The sequence below is a fragment of the Nannobrachium achirus genome (genome assembly GCF_963921795.1).
Source record: "Nannobrachium achirus genome assembly, chromosome: 6".
NCBI lineage: Eukaryota > Metazoa > Chordata > Actinopteri > Myctophiformes > Myctophidae > Nannobrachium > Nannobrachium achirus.
Genome location: NC_137815.1, coordinates 43,719,201 through 43,744,279, shown reverse-complemented (window position 1 = coordinate 43,744,279; position 25,079 = coordinate 43,719,201). Strand labels below are relative to the sequence as shown.

General features: G+C 43.6%; 1 protein-coding gene across 1 annotated transcript in view; it reads left to right on the top strand.

Annotated features, from left to right (window-relative positions):
• The window catches only part of LOC308286522 (A-type voltage-gated potassium channel KCND3-like), a gene marked incomplete at both ends in the record, with an annotated part of 101,815 nt that extends 77,110 nt beyond the window's left edge, over positions 1–24,705 (top strand). Inside the window, 5 exons of the mRNA XM_080727563.1 lie at positions 4,700–4,862; positions 14,524–14,625; positions 22,893–22,985; positions 23,273–23,529; positions 24,468–24,705. Of these exons, the coding sequence (XP_080583689.1) occupies positions 4,700–4,862; positions 14,524–14,625; positions 22,893–22,985; positions 23,273–23,529; positions 24,468–24,705 (853 nt within the window). The remainder of the gene's footprint in view (positions 1–4,699; positions 4,863–14,523; positions 14,626–22,892; positions 22,986–23,272; positions 23,530–24,467) is intronic.
• Between the last annotated feature and the right edge of the window lie 374 nt (positions 24,706–25,079).

Sequence of the window (25,079 nt, the reverse complement as noted above, 5' to 3'; positions counted from 1 at the left end):
TTTTCACACTCTTTCACGCTCTGTGAGCTTGTAGATTGGCTATTTTCCATGCGCTCTGTCATGCAACGGAGCATAGCTGCGGGAAGCTGTTAGGGTTATGGTTGGCAGCTTTTAAAGATGATTCTAATACTGCCAACTGCCTCGATATTGTTACAAAATGTTTGTTACTCTGTAAGCTCGACCCCAAATGTGTCAATTAGCTATAACAATTGTGTTTTCCTGAACCGTTGGATCCTCTATTCTACTGGAAAACGTATTAAAACATCTTCAGAATTTCCAATTGAATATTAGCTTAATATTTTGAGCTATTTTTTAACGTCTGACTTCTGAGATCCTATATTACTGTAAATAATTATAACAAATCTTTGCAAATGGTGTCCAAGCATTCATTTGGAGTGCCAAAACACGAGGTACTTTTGCAAATAAGCATTATGTATGGAACCAACATTAGCTCTTTTTGGATCAATACCAGGCAGAGATTAAAGCCTACGTATGCCTGCTGTATCAGTCTGGATATCCTGTGGCGACAGCACTGTCACTAGAAGGTATTTATTTACAGAACACATTCATCATCAACTCCCTGGGGAAACAAATCCATAGATTGCTAAAGTCCTTTGCAACCTCAAATATGAATAAACTCTAGCCTATCTTTTTGTTCAGCAGAACAGAGTGGAAGCTTTTGTCTGCCATCTCTATCTATCTCCTTTATCATACTGTATATTTAGAATGAAAAGATTGGATTTGAGTCCTGCTGCTCCTGGGATGGTTTCAGAGAAACAGCCTGAATTATTTTGGGGACTCTATTCTTACAAAACACTTGCCATCTCTTACTCATGCTTATGCCCTATTTGCGATTCCCAAAACACTGTAGGCTTGTAGATTATTTATTTTTATTATTTGTATAGTTTTCTTCAGAATTTAAGATTTTATTTTTATTTTTCCAGAAATGTGTTATTAACTTGTAGAAACTTTGCATGCAAATTCCCACTAATCCAAGGAAGACATGGCACCCAACATATATATATATATATATATATATATATATATATATATATATATATATATATATATATATATACCCTAACCCTAACCCTAACCCTAACCCTAACCCTACACTGAGTCAAAGCAAGATTGTCAATGGAGGCACTTAACACAAACTTTAACAGGTCTAGCAGTAATCGAAGTCTTGATCATTCCTTCACATCGCACTTGTAACAAGTTTGACTCATCATAGTCATTCCATTCTGACCCCCATAAGCAGAAATCACAGAGCCAAATTGATTGCTTTGGTTTCATAGTGCCTCTTTGTCTTTGATGTGCCACATCCGATCCAATCTATTTTAGTTGATGCCCATGCAATCAAAATTGGGCCTCTTTAAAGAGTAGATGTGTTTTGCAGATATCCCTCCAATGAAGAGCAAAACAAGCAAGAAATCGAATTTCCCACCCAGCTAGGTCCTGGTCTTAAACTGTGGCAAATAGAAAAAGTAGAGTAATGAATGCCCTTAGAAAACCACTTAGCACAGAAATAGCCCTACAGCTGTATTTTGTGCCTTGCTGCCTCTCTTAACCACTCCTCACTTTCGCTGAACAATACATTATGTGATTACTGGATTTATTTATTGTCAGGCGAGTGTTTATCACAGTGTTGTTCTGCAAAGAATAAGCACAACATTCTGTCCGTAAAAATATGAGACTGACCCATGTTCCATGTCTTACACAGTAGTAAGCCCATTTTATAAACAGACATACGTAGTTTACTCAAGTGGGATACAAGTATCTGCTTGACCTGTGCAGTTTGGCAGAATTAGTTTGCATTACTGCACACTCAAATATGTAATTTGTCGCTTTCTGTTAGCGGACTCGCTGATAGATTGTAATTATGTGGTTGTATGGAGGTTTCAAACCACTGACATTTCACACTCGGAAGCTTTCAGCACAGCTGTTTGTCATTATTCTGCAAATCCCTCTCTCGTCCTCCTGTGCTGCGTGGAGCTGATGTAAATTTACATTATCATCATGAAGAGTGCACCCAGGAGACTCACTAAATGCCACATAAAGTACTGCGGATCTCCAACCTCTGCCACTTCAACCTCAAAACCCGCAAGTAAAAAAAAACAACAACATTGTTTTGCATAAACACATTAGCATTGCAGATGGTGTGTCAGTGTACACAAAATATTTTGTTTTGGAAAACAGGTTTGAGCACGTTTAACATTTCTGACGTTAGAAATGAGCATCCATTTGTACAGATGTTTGTTCTCCAAGGTTCATTTTGAACAGGATGACTCTGGATCAGCAGAGAGCTGGAGATGCTGGCCCTGTGAGCCCTCAGCTGACGCTGTGAAACTGAGAAATCAGCGTTCTGCCCTACAGGGCCAGCAGCATCCACCATCTCCATGGTCTACTTAATGATCCCTCGACCGTATTGTCTCCACCTCGCCTCCTGTTTCTTCCAACTCGCTGATGGAGGAGAAGGCAGCGGTATCTTCAAGACATTGCAGTGTAACAGCGTAGTTTTGACTGCATTGCGGTTTATGAAAATGTTTGCCACCTGCCAAGTCAGAGAGAGATGTGTCCGAGAGTGTGCTTTGTCTTAGCAGCCAGGGGCAGGGCAAAGAAATTATCTTTGAACCAGCCTGGTGGTTGAATGTCCATCTGTCCGTGTCTGCGTTCAGTCATAATCTCTCCGTTCCGTGGGCTTCTTGGAGTTTAGAAAGATTTGTACAAATACGAAAGGTAAGAGAGAAGTAAACAACTCTGTTTGATTGAGGCTCCATCCTTAAAGATAAGCAAGAATGTATCCTATTCTTACACCAGAGACAGCTAGCTGATACTGTAGCTGATCAATCATGGAGACAAGGAAGGATGCCTGATCCTGGACTACTCGTGCTTTATAAGCATGGGGTTTTATCTCGCACTCTCAAGATTTAGAGAGAAAAACAAAAGAGCTCCATTCTATAATCCCCTGCTTCTGCCCTGAGCGTTGTTGTTCAATTAATTAACCCCAAATTATCATTTTGTCAGAGAAAAAAAAAAGAACATATCCGTTCTCCACAGAGGAATAAAGAGCCCTGAGCGAAGTTGGGTTTTCTTCCAATTTAAAAGGTAAATAAAAATTGTAAATCGAGCATTGAGTATATGGCGCCTTTGTCCAAAGCGCTTTACATTCATCCATTCACACAGCGATGCAAGCACCAGCCTGCTCATCGGGAGCAGTTAGGGGTTCATCTTCTGTCTTGCTCAAGGACACTCAGACACTGACTCAGGGTCAAACTGGGAGACTTCAGATGCCCAAGTGGCCGCTCTGCCTCCTGAGACACTGCCGCCCTCCAACAGGAGCAGAACCCCCCCCCCTCCCCCCCAACAATACCCCTGCTCTTCAGTCAGTGAGTATAGTGAGCAAATTATGCAGTCAAAGGTATTTCTTCTATGGAAGGGGAATTTGGGCCAGACAGCACCAAACAGTAAAGTGGACACTCTGCGCCCACCCATCGACCCGCCTGGGCAGCGAGGTTCCCCAGAGAGCAAGAAATCTCAACAGCATAACTACTGTATGGGGGATTGCTTGTCGAGACTGTATTTGTGTCAAGATTCACTGGAGAGGAAATTCGTGACAAGCCAAAGAGGCCAGAAAAATGGTGGGTGGGGGGTGGTAAGAGGGGAAACTGAGAAGCGGAGAGGCTCATGTTGACCTCCGGGGTTGTGATTGGTTTTGAAAGAGGCACTTGAAGGAATGGTTGTGTTGAGTTGCAGAACATGCTCTCCCTTTTCTATGTAATATGTTTTCTCTTCTATCCGTGGCCTCTTTGTCCTTTTTTCAAGTTTTCTCTTTGCTGAGAGTTGCTCTTGCAATCAGTGAGGCATTCGTGTATCTCTCTCTCTCTCTCTCTCTCTCTCTCTCTCTCTCTCTCTCTCTCTCTCTATCTCTCTCTCTCTCTCTCTCTCTCTCTCTCTCTCTATCTATCTATCTATCTATCTATCTATCTATCTATCTACTGTATCTGTCTGTCTGTCTTCCGTCCTTGTTGCTTTGTTACATTGCATTGTGTGCCTTCACAGTCAATATCCTACCTCGTTAGCTTCATTTTTTTTTAGCATTGTTTGTTCCCCTTTGTACTCCTTATAACCATATATAAATACCATGGCAACTACCTCTGCACAGCACTCGCATTGTGTCTTGACTTGGCTAATTACAAGCCCCTAGCATTGCTATTGAATCAGTTTGTTTGAATATGCACAGAGGACCAACACCAAGGGCACCAACCTGGCTCCCGCCTGGCACCAGGGCCCACAGTCACGGCTTTGTTTTGCCAGGTCTGAGTAGCACAGATAGCGGTGGTGGCCCTGTGTGGCGCAGCCCACTCCGGCACCCGTTCAGAGCCTCTACAACCGATTTATCCACTTTTGGGAAGCCCATTAGAGACCAAAAGGCAATTTGTTCAGCCAGATTCAAATAAAGGGCCGCAAGGAATGGATGGCAGAGGAACAGCCGATAGAGAGGTTCAGTTATAACAAACTGAGAAAGTTCGATTGGAGATTCAGTGCTTGTCCTTTCCAACACTGAAAAATCTCTCTTCCTTCTCTTACTCTCTCTCTCTCTCTCTCTCTCTCTCTCTCTTTCTCTCATTATTTCTGTCTCTCTCTGTGTCTCTCTCTCTGTCTGTCTGTCTTTCTCTCCCTCTCTGTCTCTCTCTAGTTATGGAGACATGGTGCCGAAGACTATCGCGGGGAAGATCTTCGGCTCCATCTGCTCTCTGAGTGGAGTGTTGGTAATTGCCCTGCCTGTTCCTGTCATAGTCTCCAACTTCAGCCGCATCTATCACCAGAACCAGAGGGCAGACAAACGACGTGCCCAGAAGGTACAGCCCTACACTGTTAACTAGGGGTGAGCATCTCACCCCGCGAGACCCATTCCATATGCATCTTAAGCAAGTGACAAACTACTATCTGATTACATCTAGACACATTTTAAGGACCCAATATAGTACCATACGATTTGATTCAGCCCTATCTCGATGCACTATAATGTGGTGTCCATAAGATGTGATTATGTTACTGTATGTAGCCTACAGTACTGTATGCCATATATTACTGGGCTCTACTTTAGGCCTACTGTACTGTACATGTACTGGGCTGCAGCACTATAGCTACAGGTGTGGTGGACAACTGACACTCTCTCCCACAGAGCATCCATGGCATCTCTGATTAGTCGTGCTAATATGTTTTACTGCTGTTTCGACAGGTGTTGCATATTATTGTCACACATTTATCAAGTTTCCGATCTTTCTTTTAAAAAACAAGTTAATCACACTATAGCCATGGCATGTACATTACAAGTGTTTGCTGGTGTGTCGTAAGTCACGGTCAGTTGACGTCCTTGGAAAAAGAGCTGGAGAGACCAGTGGACCACGAGGTTCAACGTAAGCGAGAGGCAGGGTAGTCTGGGGCACAACTATTGAAAAGTGGTTAAGGATGTCCCCTGAGGAAGAAAATAAGCGACATATGAAATGACCAATCACTGACTTCCGTTACAGCACAGTCAATCGTTCAAGGTTTAGGTAACCTTTTCTTTGACGAAACCAGACATACTGACTGGTGATTCAGACCCTCCGTCACTGGAGTTGATGACGTAAGAAGGTGTGTGTGTGTGTGTGTGCGTGCGCGTGTGTGTGTGTGTGTGTGTGTGTGTGTGTGTGTGTGTGTGTGTGTGTGTGTGTGTGTGTGTGTGTGTGTGTGTGGCATGTATAAGTATGCCTGTATGAGAGAGTGACAAATATACCCTCTTGAATCATGAATCTTGACATCAGAGACCCATTATCCTGCAATGCAATCCTGGAGGTGGTGCGTGCGTGCGTGTGTGCGTGCGTGTGTGCGTGCGTGCGTGCGTGCGTGCGTGCGTGCGTGCGTGCGTGCGTGCGTGCGTACGTGTGTGTGTGTATGTGTGCGTGCGTGCGTACGTGCGTCTGTGCCAGAGAGAAAGAGAAACATTGCTTTAACAACATAGAGAGGAATGTAAATAGATGAATTTGGCAGGCAATAGATGATGCAAACTAGTGTTATGAGGACACAATCTTAACTCAGTTCCAACTCACAGCGCATGTGACAGGGAATAAGAGGAATCACAGACTATAAAGTTCAGCACCCGTCTTTTGAGAGTGCTGATGCTGCACTTGTAAACAATCTGAATGCATTCAATACACAGTCCTCAGCTGTACTCTCTCTAAAGGCCAGGAGTACACACCAATCATTCGCTACGCAACTCCTTGCGATATGCAACTACTCGCAACCATTATCCTCATGAATGGCAGTTGCAAGGAGTTGCATTGGTGTGGACTGGCCTTAAAACGGTCTTGTTGCAAGGAGTTGCGACTAGTTGCATTGGTACTATGGACAGGCCTTAAGTTTACAGACGACACAGTGGTGGCGAGGAGGGCAAAATCTCGATATTCCGAGGTCCCGTTGTTTTGAGGTCCCATGTAGTCCGGTTAGGGTTAGGTTTAGGGTTAGGGTTCACCAGCCTCGACAGGTTAGCATTCACCATTTGTATGTACTGCATTTAAACAACGGGACAATCGGAATAGCGCCACACGCCCGGCGAGGAGGCCTATCTAAAGGTGGCAGACCTGTAACAGTGGTGCCAGGACAACAACCTCTTCTCCCACACATCTTGAGTCATTAATCTTGACATCCGAGACCCCATTATCCTGCAATTCAATCCTGGAGGTGGGCTAAACAACTACTCTACTGTAATTAAAGCTGCTTACAAGGATATCGTCACTGTCGGGCAGAAACCTTGTATCTCCACGTTTCGAATGTGTGCTTTACTTTCGCGAAGTAAAGCCCCGCTTCATCATACAAGGCCGTCGCACAAAAGTAGTGAAAACAGCCGATCTACAAGCACACAACGCCTCGCACCGCAAGGCGTTGTGTGCTTGTAGATCGGCTGTTTTCACTAGTCTAAATCATTTTCAAAATGATAAATACAAAGCGAACGGTATTTGGACATACAAGGTTTCCATCTGACAACGACGATATGATAAACATCACAAATCATTCTAGTTCTCTAAAAACAATTGACACCTACTCATTGTCCCTAAGCATGCAAAATGAACTCTGTAAATCAATTAGATATTGTTAATATACAATTACTGTAGGCTGTCTGGAGTTCATTTCTAATTGCAGTCGAGGCCTGTCACAGTAAGGTGATCTCTTCTTAACAGTATAAAAACAGGGGCTGATCTCTGTGTCTTACGCACAAGCAAGATGTCCTGCTTTCAATCATTGTTAAGTAGAGAGGTTGGGGCTCTGCAACCAGAGCATAAGAGAGAGAGAGAGAGAGAGAGAGAGAGAGAGAGAGAGAGAGAGGGGTTTACTTGAAAAGGCGTGGCCCACCCATCTGGGTCAAATGGGTGGGCCCCATGCATCTTCAGAACATGTTAACTCATTTGTAGCCAATCCCGAGAATACTCGTGAAAAATACTCGAGTATTTAGAGTGCCGATCCCGAGTATACTTGTGAAAAGTACTGTATATGGAGTAACTCCGGTTCTCCTACCCTGTAGCCGGGCAGAAGGTCCTGGCACGATCGGCCTCGCCGATTCATCATCACGGATCCACGTGCACAAAATAGTAATCCCATAACATGGAGGCCGACGGGGAATCGCATCTTTAATGTCCATTTTCTCCAAACAACACTTTTAAAGCCAAGGATGGCATTAGATTCTCGCTAATAAAACACATGTTGAAAAGCAGCGATCCGCCATTACACAACCGCATGTTGATGACGATTGCTTCCGGTGAATGACGTCATGACGTCAAACCGGAAGTGTTTACGCAATGGACTTCTGGCCTTCAAAATAAGACAATGGAAGCGTATGGGAGCCTGCGGGCGGCACGCTGGACATTTAACCCGTTCATGTCTGGAGCACTAAATGGGTTAATTATAATATATATATATATATATATATATATATATACAGTATATATATTTATATATATATATATATATATATCGATTGTGATAAATTAATCGATTGTGTTCCGGCATGGATCAATGGAATGTAATTTTTGTCCGGTTTATCAAGGCTTTAAAGAAAAAAAAGACATGCTATTTCGTTGATTCGTTCTTCATAAAAGTTTTATATTAATGAAATGTGAGTATTTTGCCAATTATTTGGGGGCCCACTCGCATCCTCGTGGCCCCAACGTCCCAAGAGGTTGGGAATCACTGCATTATAGAGAGAGAGAGAGAGAGAGAGAGAGAGTGAAAGAGAGAAAGATCCACGTATTTCACATTTTCACATTTCATCACCTTCTTTCATTCCTCCTGCTTCCTCCCTCCCTCCCTCCCTCCCTCTCCTGCTCCGCCTTCTCTTTCCCTTCACCTCTCCATCCGTCTTCGTTCTACCATAATAGTGGGCTGCTCCGGGCTCCCATTACAATTAGGCAGCCATCTGGGGATTCTGGTGCACAAGAAGGTCTTCTCATCTATCCGTCTCAGCCTCTCGCAGTCAGAGAATAGAAAAGGAAAGGAACCTCAATTAGATGTCATATTAATGTAGTCCTCCCTCCATACTGACCACATTATCACACACCTGCTCCTAGTCGTACAGATTCAAGGTTACTGCGGCTGTATGAAGAGGAATGATTTCACAGCCATAACCTCTGTTGCGTGTGTACATGCGTGTGCGTGCGTGTTTCTGTGTGTGCGTGGGGGGGGGGGGGGGGGGCAGGGGCGTCACAAGCAGGGGCATAGTTCCGCCGATTTAAAATGACTCCAATACGGAACTAAAACTAAACTATGATTGCTAGTTGCGCTGTTTTCCCCCCCGGCCGATCGCAAAAAGAATTGTTCTCCATTGGACCCCATTCATTTTCCCCTTTTGTTTTCTAACCTTAATTAACATTTTCATAAATACTTTATGGTTCCTATCGCTAGTTAAAAATAGCCTTTTAATCACGATTATATGCGTTTTGTGAAAATAAGGTCCCATTTATGTTAAAATTGATGATAAAGTTGCGGGGGGCGTGGCCAACTAAAATAATACCAGCCTAGTCTGGGATCACTTCACTTTTCGAGGTTTGATCCGGTCGGGAGAGGAAACCACTTTACGTCGTAGTACTCAAAGGACTACAATTTGCCGGAACTATCAAACCGGATTCAGTTTTAACCCAAAATAATTCCCCTGCACTCAAGGACATACTTTTAGGGCCTACCTAATAAACGGTGTAGTTTTGCTTTTGAAAAATGTCTTTGGGATATGCATCTTTTATTCCAACTCGTAGCGATTGGCAAGACTACACTAGGCTACTCGAGCATTTTAACTGTTCTGCTGCTGTAGACGGCGCTCACCGTCATTGAAAGGGTTAATACCATGGCGCCGTTGACGGTGAGGACTGTGAATCTTACTGTATATACAGTAAAGATATTATTACTTACTTAATGTCGCTCCGGTCCCGCCCGCATCGGTAATGTCGGCGATTTGTTTACAACGCACGTTGGGCGTGCACGCGAAGTGAAGCTCCTCAATGTTAAGTCAATGGAGAGGCCCATAAAGAAACGTCATTTAAACAAAATAGCCATTTTGAGACATTTTGCAGCAGATCTAAATGTAAACAAGGCACAAGGCAGGGCGCAGCCATCTTCCTCTTCTTGTCCCACACTGTCATGTGACTAGATGACGTAATCGTTGCCGTCAAGTGATAATCCAAAAAAACAAAAACAACCCCCTTCCAGCCCTTCAAAATAATAGCGGCGGCCTATGGAGGAAACTGCGTGGCACCGAGGCACCAAGCAACCTTCAGATTAAGAGGCACTAATTGTGTTAATAGGGATTGGGGAAACAAACGGAGGGAATCAAAACAAAGCGACTTCTTAGACCGGATCAAACCGCCCATTGTTAACGATCACCAGGCTTTCCCTCAGATTTTTGATTGACATGCTTGGAATTCTTCTGTGTCGTAACAGACACGGAAGGTCGGTAGGCAAATCAGAGGCAGGTGGGGGCGGGTCTTTTCGTACGCAGCTCTTAAAAACAGCTGCGTCGCGCAACAGTTGGGACTGGATTAAACTGGAACTAGAGTTGTTAACCAAACACTCGGTTTTGAGAAATAAATAGTCTTTTAACGGCCGTCTAAACAGGCTCTGAGAGAGACATGGTCCTTACGTGTGCAGCTTCGGGCTGTACAAACAGATACATGACTGGAATATGACTGCCAGTGTCCCATTTCATTTGTAGGCTATTTGCAGTTTTTGTATAAATACATCTGTCAATGATAATTATTTCAGTCTTTAGCTCTCTTCTGACCTGAATAACTAACGTTGAGGATGTTGCATAAAGGCTTTTCTGCAATGTGCCCGGCATCAGCTTGTCTAATCTGTCAGTGAATGGAGACGGGAATATTTTGTGACCAAAACAATCCTGGATCCATAGCTCCATGTCTGGTATTGACACTTGCTTTGATCATGTAAACGTGCCAATAAAGCTGGTTTGAACTGAATGGAAAAGTCCCGGAAAAGACGCGTTGTGATTGGCCAGTAGTGTTTTTGAGTGGCAGCCTGCCCTCGACACTTCCTCTTTTGTGCCCACCAAGTTGGACGGGTCGCTCCAATCAACTGCAGCGGGTGGACGAGGTATCTAGCTTTTTATATCTGTGGGCGAGGTTAATACCAGCCGGCTGTGTTCTTCTTCGTGTGCTCCGACCACATTCTCCCATGTATCGCTGCGGTTGCACGTGACCGTTGGCAGCCAATAGCATCCTCTGGTGCCTTTACAATCTATGATGGCAACACCCATGCCAAAAAGGACCCATATTGTGTCATTTGCGCTGCATAGAAAGTTTAGAAACCAATGGCTTCGCTTTGTCCATATCTTTTATACAGTCTATGGTCACAAGGGGGGGAAAAGTTGGACTGAGTTACCAGGGCCCAAGGTGGAGGGGCCTTCATTCTTTTATACTTTAGCTATTGAAAAATAGCAGATATACAAGCTCGCAGTGTGGCACTCGTGCCGCGCTGCGAGCTTGTAGATCTGCTATTTTTGTCATGAAAATGTGGGCAAAATCTTTGAATATACGTATTTTTTAAACTACTTTTTAAACTTGCTTCTGGGGGGTTCCTGGAATTAAATGTTTTGAGATGGGGGTCTGTGGCCAAATACATATCATTTTGGGGGTCCTTCACGTAAAAAAAGTTTGAGCACCACTGACATAGAAACATACGGTAGGTTTTTCAAAAAACCTTAGAAGGATTTGAAATATTCAAAGACTTTCACAAGTTTTCACAATTTTTCAAAAATAGCAGATCTACAAGCTCGCAGCGCGGCACTCGGTGCCGCGCTGTGAGCTTATATATCTGCTATTTTTCAATAGTTAAAGCACAAGATAATTGAAGTGAATCCTTGTACCCAGGGCCCAGAATTTGGTGCGACACCCCTGTGTGTACCGGTACGTGCGTGTGTGTGCGTGTTTCTGTTTGGTGTGTGTGTGTGTGTGTGTGTGTGTGTGGGGGGGGGGGGGGGGGGGGTTCCACACTTCTACTATAGATGCTGTGAAGTTGTTTTCTCTCTACTCCTATACTGTCCCTGGGGTAAACTTGATATAACCTAGAGACAGCCGCCTGAACCCAAACACAGCATATTATTCATACGACTCTTGAGAGTGAGGAGAAGTATAGAAAGCAGAGAGATCTGGTTGGTGGAAAGGCCCTTGTCGTTGTCCTACTGTTCAATACACGTCCTGGACACATACAGCCCTGTCTAAAAAAAATAGAATTTAGAAACATTAAACTTTCATGTATTCTAGAATCTAGATACATTGCCCGTGCAGTGAAATATAACACACTTTTTTTTCTTTTTTTTTTCTTCTTTTTTTTTCTTGATTTTTATGGCATACAGCTCAAATCTAGAGTTCTAAAACATATTACAATATTACACAAGACCACTGAAGTCAGAGTTACTTATTATGGCATCTGCTGCTTCCAATGCTTTTTTTTTTACACAATATTAATATTCTTTTAGACAGAGCTGTAGCTGCTATACCGTATGTACCCATATGGTCCTACACTGCAAGACAGAGGCTCACAGGGTTGTAAATAGGCCAAGCAGACAGACACAAACAACCAAAACCAGACAGACACCTGTCCTCACAGCGGGGGCTTATATATGATACATTTCAGGCTTCGACCACAGTTCAGCTTTAGAATGTCTAAACAGAATAGGAGCTGCAAAAGTAGAAGAAAGAAGAGATAGGCACGTCCTTATATGGTTCTGAAGGTTCAAGGCTAGAGTAATTGTTCTTAACAACAAAGGTAAAAGAAAATGTGTGTGTGTGTGTGTGTGTGTGTGTGTGTGTGTGTGTGTGTGTGTGTGTGTGTGTGTGTGTGTGTGTGTGTGTGTGTGTGTGCGTGCGTGCGTGCGTGCGTGCGTGCGTGCGTGCGTGCGTGTTAAGCGTGGCCTTTGATCAATATGGTATGTCTACAGAAACACAGGCATGCCGAGGCAGCCTGCGCACTTTCAATCACACCGTCAACTGCTCAGAGGGAGAGAGCAGTAGTCAGGGGCTACAGACAGACATGCGTGCATGCGCGCACACGCACGTACGCGCACGCACGCACGCACGCACGCACGCACGCACGCACGCACGCACGCACGCACGCACGCACACACACACACACACACACACACACACACACACACACACACACACACTTTTTCTTTTACCTTTGTCCTGCACTCACACCCACACTCGTACCCAGTAATTATGAATGGTAATTATTATGTTGGTATCATCCATCTTTCACAGCCTCAAAGGCATCTCGATCACTGAATGACAATTTCCAAAGAACCGAAGTTAATTCCATTAGCTCCAATTCGTCTCTCCAGAAGCAGGCATTGCTCTGGTTGTCTCCTGCTCCTGAAATGCGGTTGCTGTGTGCTGCTGCTGTTGAGCATAACAGGACAAAGTCAAAGAGGGGTTTATCCTACACAGTCATTATGTTATCAAGACATCTATCTCTATATCCCATTTTCTCTTTTTTTCCTTTCTCAGCCGCTCCATGCCTCCCTCTCTTGATTGTTCCACATCATTGATAGCAAAATAGAGGGTGACATAACTGTAAAAAAAAAATCTATAAAAAGTTGAGCTCAACCCCAGCTTTTTTTAATGGTAGATCGGAGCACGTTGACAAATGTTAGCCCATAGACTTTGAAATTAAAGTCATTTTTATATTTGGCTGACAGGTACATTGTCGTTAAATCCTCCGCCTTCCGTGGGCAGAATAAGCACTAAAGCTATAATGCATCCATTAGCGGCTGCTCAGCCGTCTCGGTCGCTGACGAGCCAATATTTTGTTTCGTGAAACTTGGCTTTTGTGTCGCTCCCGCACTTCATCATAATGCCTCCATGTGGCTCTCATCAGGCAGTTAGTGACTGACTGTGAGCTTTTCTGGATCTTCCACAGTGTACTGTGTGTGAAAGGTTCTGTTTAACACGTTTCTGTTATATCCACTTAAACCCCTGTAGTCTTACTGGTATACAGAACTGCACCTGAGAGTTACAAGACAACTGTACTTTGACCACTTTTTGACAGTTCACCATGCGTTGTGTCACGACACATTGTGAGCATGTGTAGATCTGCTATTTCTGGCTAATGTTCCCCCTACGCTAGGGTTCAAGTGGTTAAACCCTATATACTTCAATGACTGAAGTATAACCCCAGGGTCTACAGGTGTACTTGGTCCCCTCCCCCCCCCCTCTATATAAAATCTCTTCGGCTTATCTTTGCAGAATGTTTGCCTATTATGGCATGCCCAGACTAGGGAAGATAAGTTCATGTTGTTAATTAAGTGGAGTCCTTTGCAGCAGAAAGATTGCATCTTCATTCAGACACATCACACACAAAAGCTTGGACATAACCGGAGGGGTTCCTGGAGGCAGTGGTAGCCGTGGCAACGACTACTGGAGTGGTTGCACATTGGTGCTGATAAATAAGGCATTAGCAAAAAATATATTAATGATCTCTGCCTGTCCATCTAAGCACCCCAACACACACACACACACACACACACACACACACACACACACGCACGCACGCACGCACGCACGCACGCACGCACGCACGCACGCACGCACGCACGCAAACACACACACACACACACACACACACACACACTCCACTCTTTCGGTTTTATGTTGTTCCCTCCTGGCCAGTGGCGGACAGTTACTTGAGTACTGAACTTAAGTAAATGTTGGAGTTTTAGTTTTTGTGTTTTGCAAGCTTATGACTTTCACACCGCTACATTTCAAATAGAAATATTGTACTTTTGACTCCACTACTTTTCTTGGAAGGGATCTTAGTTGGGACCCTAATGTACAAAAATATATTATGAATTAATCACTCTATATACTGTACAAGGTCACGAGCTTGTAGATCTGAATTTCTTTTAAATGTAATGTGTACTTTTGAATACTTGTCCACCACTGCTCCAGGCTGACTTCGACTTATTCTTCCTCCCCTGCCCAGAAAGCCAGACTGACCAGGATACGAGTGGCCAAGTCAGGCAGCTCCAACGCTTTCCTCCAGAGCAAACGCAACGGACTGCTCAATGATCTACTGGAGCTTACGGTGAGATTACACCTCTGGCCCTGCATATCGTCACTGTCGGGCAGAAACCTCGTATCTCCAAGTTTCAAATTTGTACGTTTTTCCGTAAAGTAAAGCCCTGCTTCATCACACAAGACTATTGCACAAAGTACACAACGCCTTGCATCGCGAGGCGTTGTGTGCTTGTATATCGGCTATTTTCACTATTTTAAAACATTTAAAAAAATATATAAACACAAAAAGAATGGTTTTGGACATACAAGTTTTCACCCGACAGCGACGATATACCACTGCCAGCAGCACAAACGTCATTACAATATCAGCAGTAGTTCTCAAACAATGGGTCGGGACCCATTTTCGAGTCATGCAACCATTTTTATGGCAAGTTGAACCCATTTTCTTCATTTTAAAAATATATATAGGCCTATTACAAAATATCTTTGAACATATATATATTTTTAAAACGCGATAAATTCACAAGGTATTTTTGTAAGTTTGTGTCCTGGGGAGAAACCAAATGTCTCTTTTGTGGATGGTATTTTGCTAAAACGTTTGAGAACCACTGAAGTAGTAGCATCTGCTAACCATTTGCGGGGACACTCAATAGATTGTAAACAAACATACCGGTATGCACACCACAGTGACAAATAGTCTCTGTCCTATACTTGAATCATCTAGAAGTCATTATAACAAAAACTGTTTTTATCCTCAGAGATTGCTGTAATAACTGCAATACTAATCTGCAACTAGACATTCAATTCTTAGAGATTATTCTATCGATTAATTTAGCGGTGAATCGAGAGGTGCATTTTTGTGGGGATATGATATAGCTAAACGAATTGTTGTGAAAAGGGTTTTTTGGGCTAAATCGATGAGTCTGATTAACCACTTAAACTCTTTTAACAACTATTAGCCCTAATGGTCCATCTGTGCTATACTGTATTAAAAAATATATATATAAAAATAAAAGAAGTCCCTCCCCCAGCGAGATCACTCACGGTGACAGGTCAGCACTCGGTGGCACTTGTGATTGGTTATAGCTAATGCCATATCAGCCCAAGGGCTGGTAAGTTATAACTGATACCAGTTATTATTACCCTCTCTGTGCACTCACCCAGGACCCCCCGCCCCCCTCCCCCCCCTCCCTCCTCCCCAAAAAAGGCAGGCGATGAGGTATTAAGTGCTTCATTTACTGCACTACTTTTTTCTGTCAGTGTAACATTCTGCTAAATGAGATCCCTGTATGGAAAGCTTGTGCAAGCTGAAAGAGAGTCAACCTCAGTGTGAGATTGTTGCTTTTTCTGGCATCTTTTATAATTAGCTGGCCACTGTTGCAAACTGGCTGGGGAACTTGAAAAACGACACAACTAATCTATGTGAAATTGGACCCCAATGTCCAAACTCTGTCCCCTTAAGGAGGCAATCTATATCCGTTTCTTCTCTTCTCCGCACTTTGTAGATGTAGTTCTGCCGTGGATTTCCTACAGTTCTTTCCATTTTCCGTCCACTTTCTCCAAGTATACAGATCTCTGTATCCTCTTAATAAGCATCGCCTTATGCTGTAACCTTCACATACACTCCTATTTCTTCTTATCTCCTCCATGGAAATAATACGGTGTGCTCCATATAATGCATGCACCCATTTCCTATATCTATGCTATCCTTTCCATCACCACGGGAAACTCTCTCTCTCACAGTCAGTAAAAAGAATCCATTCGGATCTAATCGGGTCCAGTACTGAAAGCTCATGGATGTCTGGGAGTGGTTAGAATTATCATATAAATGCCATCTGTGTGCACTGAGAGACCCAGAGCCTGTCAGTGTATGTGTTGAGGCTGGCAGTGCTGGCACATTGAATTACCGTTGTGTCACTGCTGTCACTCGCTCTCTGTACTTGTGCGTGGGTCTGTTGGGGAGAGGCCAGAGGATGGGGTATACATCTCAGAAATGACTGGCTCACTCATAGAGAACATTCAGAGAACTCTGGGAAACGCCAACACTTTTTAATCTAGCTGCAGGCTCTGTCAGGTATTATGATAAGAAGTCCCACTTACCCTTAGTGCAGAAGGTCAATCTTATTCCTTTTTACAAGCCTTGGACTTCCCTTAAAAGGACAGTCGAGGACTAACCATGTGGGTTTGATTCCTTTATACTAAAAGTAGTAATGGTACACTGGATTAGCCTGACGTTGCTCATACTAATTCCTCACTGCGTTACCGCCAGGGGGTGGTGTTGTGCAGTCTGGTTTATTAACCAGGCTAACACTGGATAGATAGATACCTAATTGGTTGGTTAAGCTTTTGGGTATATATACTGTAACCACACACTTAATCTCTATATACTTAATAGTAGCGTAAATAACCGATCTACAAGCTCAGAAGGTGTTGCATTGTGGGGTGTTCTGCTATTTCCGCTATTTTTTTTAGACAAATTCTAACCATTTCTGATCAGTATCATGTCAGTGTCATGTCAGTATCATGGTCAGTCATGTCAGTATCATGGTCAGTATCATGTCAGTATTATGTCAGTATCATCGATATCATGTCAGTGTCATGTCAGTATCATTGTCAGTCATGTCAGTATCATGTCAGTGTCATGTCAGTATCATGGTCAGTCATGTCAGTATCATGGTCAGTATCATGTCAGTATTATGTCAGTATCATGTCAGTATTATGTCAGTATCATGTCAGTATTATGTCAGTATCATCGATATCATGTCAGTGTCATGGTCAGTATCATATCAGTATCATGGTTAGTATCATAGTCAGTATCATCTATCTATAAATGCGAGAAGTCTCTGCGTGTGTGTCTGTCTGTCTGTCTGTCTGTCTGTCTGTGTGTCTGTAATCCGCGTATCTCGAGAACCGTTCGTCCCACCGGCTTCAGATTCGGCACGCGCGTTCCCCGCCGCGGCACGGAGTGCAGTGCCGGGTCTCGACTCGACCCGACGCGCGGTTTTCCCGAACCGGCGCGAAACGTTCGGAATCTCCTTATGCGGGGTTGATTGTTGACATCAGGCTGTTCCGGAGGAAATCGCCGCAAGCGCTGACTCATTGTGACATCACTTCATAAAAGGCTCTGACATCACGTACGCCACATGAGTCAACAAAAAATGCCATGGTTACGTATTCTGATGTTCCTATATGGGCATAAAAGGACACAGGCAAACATGTGGTCAAAACGGCTCTTATGACAACAGGTATAATGGGGTTTGCAATAAAGGGTGGGGCATTCATTCCCTATTTCAAATTCGGCACACGCGTTCCCCGCCGCAGCAGGTAGTGCAGTGCCCGGCCTCGACCCGATCCGATACGCGATTTTCTGGAACCAGCACGAAAGGTTTGGATTCTGATGTCTGACATCAGGGTTTTCCGGAACCGGCACTGTGTCTGCATAGATCTCCATTTATGGGCATAAAATGGATGCAGACAGACAGATACGGATATCTCCTTATATGAGCATAAATGGACACAGGCAAACAGATGGTCAAAGATCTCCATATATGGGCATAAAATGGACGTAAAAAGACAGATACATATATCTCCATATATGGGCATAAATGGACACAGGCAAACGGATGGTCAAAACGGGTCCTATGACAACAGGTATAATGGGGTTTGCATTAAAGGGGGAACCAGCACTGTGTCTGCAACACAGTCGGAGGCACAGACAGATACAGAGATCTCCATAATGGGCATAAAGGGACACAGACAAACAGATACAGAGATCTCCATAATGGGCATAAAGGGACACAGACAAACAGATACAGAGATCTCCATGTATGGGCATGAAATGGATGCAGACAGACAGATACAGATATCTCCATATATGAGCATAAATGGACACAGGCAAACAGATGGTCAATTCAGATCCTACAGAGATCTCCATATATGGGCATAAAATGGACGCAGACAGACAGATAACTCCATATATGGGCATAAATGGACACAGGCAAACAGATGGTCAAAACGGGTCCTACAGAGATCTCCATATATGGATATAAAATGGACGTAGACAGACAGATATCCCCATATATGGGCATAAATGGACACACACAAACAGATGGTCAAAACAGATCCTATGACAACAGGTATAATAGGGTTTGCATTAAAGGGCGGGGCATTCATCCCCTATTTACATTGTTCCCGAGTTGGCCAGGGCGCCGACTAGACGCTCGGCCGCCCGAAGGGCTGTCTGTGTGTGTGTCTGTAATCCGCGTATCTCGAGAACCGTTCGTCCCACCGGCTTCAGATTCGGCACGCGCGTTCCCCGCCGCGGCACGGAGTGCAGTGCCGGGTCTCGACCCGACCCGACGCGCGGTTTTCCCGAACCGGCGAGAAACGTTCGGAATCTCCTTATGCGGGGTTGATTGTTGACATCAGGCTGTTCCGGAGGAAATCGGCGAAAGCTCTGACTCATTGTGACATCACTTCATAAAAGGCTCTGACATCACGTACGCCACATGAGTCAACAAAAAATCTCTGTGAGTGTGTATGTGTATGTATGTAATCCGCGTATCTCGAGAACCGTTCGTCCCACGGGCACGCGCGTTCTCCATATATGGGCATAAAATGAATGCCCCCATATATGGGCATAAAATGGATTGCAGACAGACAGATACAGATATCTCCATATATGGACATAAATGGACAGAGGCAAACAGATGGTCAAAGATCTCCATATATGGGCATAAAATGGACGCAGACAGACAGATACAGATATCTCCATATATGGGCATAAATGGACACAGGCAAACAGATGTTCAAAACGGGTCCTATGACAACAGGTATAATGAGGTTTGCATTAAAGGGGGAACCGGCACTGTGTCTGCAACACAGTTGGAGGCACAGACAGATACTCCATATATGGGCATAAAATGGACGCAGATAGACAGATATCTCCATAATATGGGCATAAAATGGACCCAGAACAATAACTGCAGTGATCTCCATATATGGACATAAAATGGACGCCGACAGACAGACAGACAGATACAGATATCTCCATATATGGGCATAAATGGACACAGGCAGACAGATGGTCAAAACGGGTCCTATGAAAACAGGTATAATGGGGTTTGCATTAAAGGGCGGGGCATTCATTCCCTATTTACATTGTTCCGAGTTGACCAGGTCGCCGACTAGACGCTGGGCCGCCCGAAGGGCGGCCCAGCTTCTAGTCTTACAATAAATGCACAAAATCTGTATGACCGACCAACTTCAAACTCGAGTCGAGTTGTTCAGATATACGACTGTCCAGAACTGCCGACTTCCATAATAATAATAATAGTAATATAATAACTCAAATATGTATTTAGTCGCTGTCACAAGAATTTTTACCTATAATGACATGCCCAAAATGGGGACGCCAGATTGAAAGTGGTTAAACAAATTCCAAGTATACACACAAGTTGACACACACGTATTACTTTCTATTTCTATTCTATTCTATTTCCCCACAATCTCAATTCTGAAACATCAAAAACAAATGATTCCTCAACCGTGCAAAGCCTCAAGCCATGTTATGAGTTACCGAATTTAAAACGGTAGACTGGCAGTGTGTCTTTTCCCTTACAAAAGAATATTATGAATACTTCAGTAATCCCAAAATTGTTTTGCAAACTTGTGCAAATTGCACAAAGCAAGGCTACGATGGTAATAGGCTAATAACCAAAAATGTGGCATGCCCAATGTACCAAAATAAGCAATCAGATTCAAAGACCAATCTCAGACTGAGGGAATGCACATACTGTACTGTATGTAGATATGTTCATTAAAATGCTGCTAGCTGACAAAAAGGAATTCAAATGTTCAAATGCGTATACACAGTCAGCCAGTCACTGAGCATACTGCTAAGGTTAATGAATGGACTATTCATTAGTCTGGGGCCATAGACGTTGCTTATAATAATGTCTAGCAAGGACAACTGAGGTCTACTTAATTGTGGTATATATCGTGTTCAGAACTTTTAGCTAAATAATTTGGATGCAAAAACGGTGGATGTTGATCTGTGCAGAATGCAACAAGCAGTGGTGGAAAAGTACTCACGGGTTTTACTTAATAAAATGATCAATACTGCAATACTCTGTTACAAGTAAAAGTCCAGAATTCAAAATGTACTTAAAGTACAAAAAAAGAAAAGTACAAAAGTATTGGTATCAAAATGTACTTAAAATTACAAAAGTAGAAAGTACTTTTTATGAACTTTCAAATGTATAAAATGTATACAAATTAAAATCTTTCGAAAATAGCAGATCTACAAGCTCACAATGCGCATTATGAGCTTGTAGATCTGCTATTTTCAAATGGCTGAAATGTATATAGGTCTAGGGCTGAAGTGGTTTTGTTATAATAATACAAATCTACAAAGTAACTACAGTAGTAACTGAAGTTGTCAAATAATTGTAGCGTAGTAAAAGTAAAATATTTGCCTCTGAGATGTAGTGGAGTAGAGGTAAAAGTATGGGAAATTGGAAATACTCAAGTAAAGTACAAATACCTCAAATTTTTACTTACAGTACAGTACTTAAGTAAATGTACTTAGTTGCTTTACACCAGGGGTTTTCAAAGTGGGTGACAGGGCACCCTGGGGTGCCGCGACGGCAGTCCAGGGGTGCCGCAAGATCATTTGATAATATTTGGAATTTATTTGGACACTTGAAAAAATATTTAGTACCATTTTAAACTTGAAGTACAAAGTTATTTTCAGTCAGTTCTAACCAACATGGCTATTATCTCAACGTTTTCCTCGCAACATAATCACTAAAATATCGTCACTGTCAGGCAGAAACCTCGTATCTCCAAGTTTCAAATGTGTACGTCTTTTGGTAAAGCAAAGCCCTGCTTCATCATACAAGACTGTCGCACAAAACTAGTGAAAACAGCCGATCTACAAGCACACAACGCCTCGCGGTGCGACGACAATATGCTATAAATATGCTATAAATTTAAGGTGCTGGGAGTGAAAATTATAATGTAGGGGTGCCTCGGATTAAAAAATAAATATTTATGGGGTGCCCTGAGACAAAAAAGTTTGGGAACCCCTGCTTTACACCTCTAACTCTGGCAACAAGTAAAGGCCTGATGTATAACTGGTTGCAGTGCACCGGCGTCACACACCGTCAATAGCCAGTCTACAAGCTCGGTGCATAACAACGGCACGCAACCATGTAGAGATCGGGCTTGGGGCAAATGATAATGAAATCAACAAACCTGACCCAGAGTTGTTCCGGTCAAAATGTCTGCACTGCAGAGTCAACGTAATTGCTTGTCATCACTGATTCAACTACTGACAACAAAGCCCTGTCCCTCAGCCGTAGGCCTACTATATTAATAATCATTGTGTTCGCTTTAGTTGTTGTCGGGGGATATGCAGTGGCAAGTACATTTACTCAAGTACTGTACTTACTGTAAGTACAATTTTGAGGTACTTTTACTTTACTAAAGTATTTACGATTTTCAGTACTTTTACTTCTACTCTACTACATCTCAGAGGCAATATTGTACTTTTACTCCACTCCACTACAATTATTTGAAAACTTGAGTTAGTTACTTTGTAAATTTTGATTATTATTGCAAAACATACATTACCCACTTCAGCCGTATATATATACCATTTTAAAACAGCTGATCTGCAAGCTGATCTATTTTCAAATGTTTTGACATTTTACACATTTGAAAACCTGTGATACCGGTACAACAGCCTACATTTTGATACCAACACTTTTGTACTTTTACTCAGTTACATTTTTAATTACAGACTTTTACCTTGACAGAGTACTTCTGCATTGCAGTATTGACACCTTTACAGGGTATTTGCTACAGTATAGCTGTCCTCTGCGTTTACCCATCCTGACTATTAGGAGCAGTGGCTGTCGTTAATATGGCACCCGGGGAGCAGTTAGGCGTTTAGGGACCGTGTTCAGGGACACACACAGTAGACTGGGCGGGCCAGGGGTCGACCCTTCCAATTCCCAGAAGGCCTCTCCACCCACTCAGCCACGGCCGCCCACTGTACCTCGCTATTAGCCATGAGAGGAGTAGAGGACCAGGCTTATAATATGCACAATGATTCATGTTCTTCACCATTGGAATGCCTTCCATGAATGTGGGACTACACCGTTAATGTCATCTTCTTTATGAACTAATAATTAGCAAAGATCTGTGTGTGTGTGTGTGTGTGTGTGTGTGTGTGTGTGTGTGTGTGTGTGTGTGTGCGTGCGTGCGTGCGTGCGTGCGTGCGTGCGTGCGTGCGCGCGTGCGTGTGCATGTGCGCGTACGTGCGTGCAGGGTACAGAGGTGGATGAACAGACGCTGAGTAGGACTATGTCGCTGATAGAATGCCAACACCACCACCTACTGCACTGTTTGGAGAAAACCACCGTGAGTCCACTTTAACTCTCAACCGCAGTCATTTTTAATAATTGAGTAATTTACTGTACATTTTTATTGTTTTGTTTATTTTACTTACTTACCTATAATAAGGTCCATTTTGGGCCCACTTTTCACAAATAATAAGAACTTTTATTTTTATAGCAAAAAAAAAACAGGAGTCAATCAATTTGCGTCTATACATCTGACAGCTTCTCTCTCTCTCTCTCTATCTCCCTGTGTGTGCGTGTGTGTGTGCACGTTTTTGTTCTACCGCTTTTCTCTCTACTCCTTTCCAGGCCCATGAGTTTGTGGACGAGCAGATATATTATGAGCAGAACTGTCTAGAAATACAGAAATACCCATCCCGCAGCCCCTCCATGTCCAGCCAGGACAGCTCCTTTGGCACCTGCTGCAGCCACCGGGTCAAAAAGGACGTCACTCTGCCCAATGCCAGCGTGCCCCCTGACCACCCTGGAGCCACCCAGCCAGGTCCCATGCAGGAGCTGAGTGCCATCCACATACAGTGTCGGGAGCTGCCGTCTCGGAATGCCAGGTGAAGTAGAAAGACAACCTAAGGCAGTCGTTCTCAAACATTTTAATTTTCAACGACCCCCATGCAGTTCTGTATAGCTCTGAGAGTGTACACATGTGGACCTATGGACATTTAAATGTGGTTCCATGTGTACACTCTACACCAGGGGTCTTCAACGTTTTCAGACCAAGTACCCCTTAGTTGAGAGAGAGATGAAGCAGGGACCCCCACAACCTTTTCATAGATTCCATATTGTTTCATTGTTTGACAGCTCAATCATCAGTGTATTTTGGATTCATGTCAATTTGTGTTTTCTTATATTTAACCACTTGACTAACCGTCAATACTTAATTAACTTGACCTTTCACTCTGTACTCAGTCTGCTCTTTTTCCCCTCTACACCAAAGCTGTTTGCCAAAAATAGCTGATCTACAAGCTCGTACATCGGCTATTTTTGGCTAAAGTTCTCAGAATATGGACACTAGGGTTCAAGTGGTTAATATAAAAAAGGAGAAAAAAAGGTTTCTATCACACAAAGATTTGGAGGACCCCCTGTAGTAACTCTGAGGAACCTCTAGGGGTCCCGGACCCCCTGTTGAAGATGCTCTACACACACTAACAATGTTTTGATTTCTGATTAGATTGGGGTCTCAGAGATATGATTGCTGTATAATGGGGGTCCGTGGCCTAACGAATATCAAAGTTGGTGTCCTTGAAATGAAAAAGGTTGCAGAATCACGTTTCCACGATACTGTGGAAATTACAAGTTTAATACCCAGAATCACTGGATGGCATGCACTGTAGGATGGTGCCTGTGACAATCCATTGCTCTCTTTCTCTTTCTCTCTCTCTCTCTCTCTCTCTCTCTCTATCGCTCTCTCTCTCTCTCTCTCTCTCTCTCTCTCTCTCTCTCTCTCTCTCTCTCTCTCTCTCTCTCTCTCTCTCTCTCTCCATCCCAGTCGCTCAAATCTAAACTTGAAGACCGATGACATCAGCAGGGTCAACTGCAAGGGTGGACAGATCACCACAGCCATAATCAGCCTCCCGACTCCACCCGCCTTAAGCCCCGACGGCGATGGCCTCCACGAGCCCCCGCAGCGGAGACCCCCGCCTCCCCGGGGATGCCCCGTGACGCCGAGCATCCGCACCACCGCTAGCTCGGCTGGCGTCAACATCGTCAAAGTGTCCGCTCTGTGAGGCCGTGGCTGACCGATGTGACTCAAACCGATCAGGAAGAATGAAGACGAACGAATGGAGGAAGAGGAAGAGAGCGGGAGAAAGGACAGTAGAGGGAAGCCAGCCGGTCTGCCTCAACAGACAGGCGGGGGTCCCTGTCTCAGGGAAAGGGGACCACAGTATAGGATGACACCGGAATACGTGAACCGACGATCTTGCACTTGAACTGTTGTGTTTCATATGTAGATATGAAAAGAATTGCTCTGTTTATAACAGTTTCTTATAGGAAAGAAAATCTCCTCGCCAGAGAAGATGAACAAATGGATTTAAACACACAGAAAGGCCCTGTGCAGTTATCAAGTATCAGTGGAGATACTGTCTGACATAACTGTGTT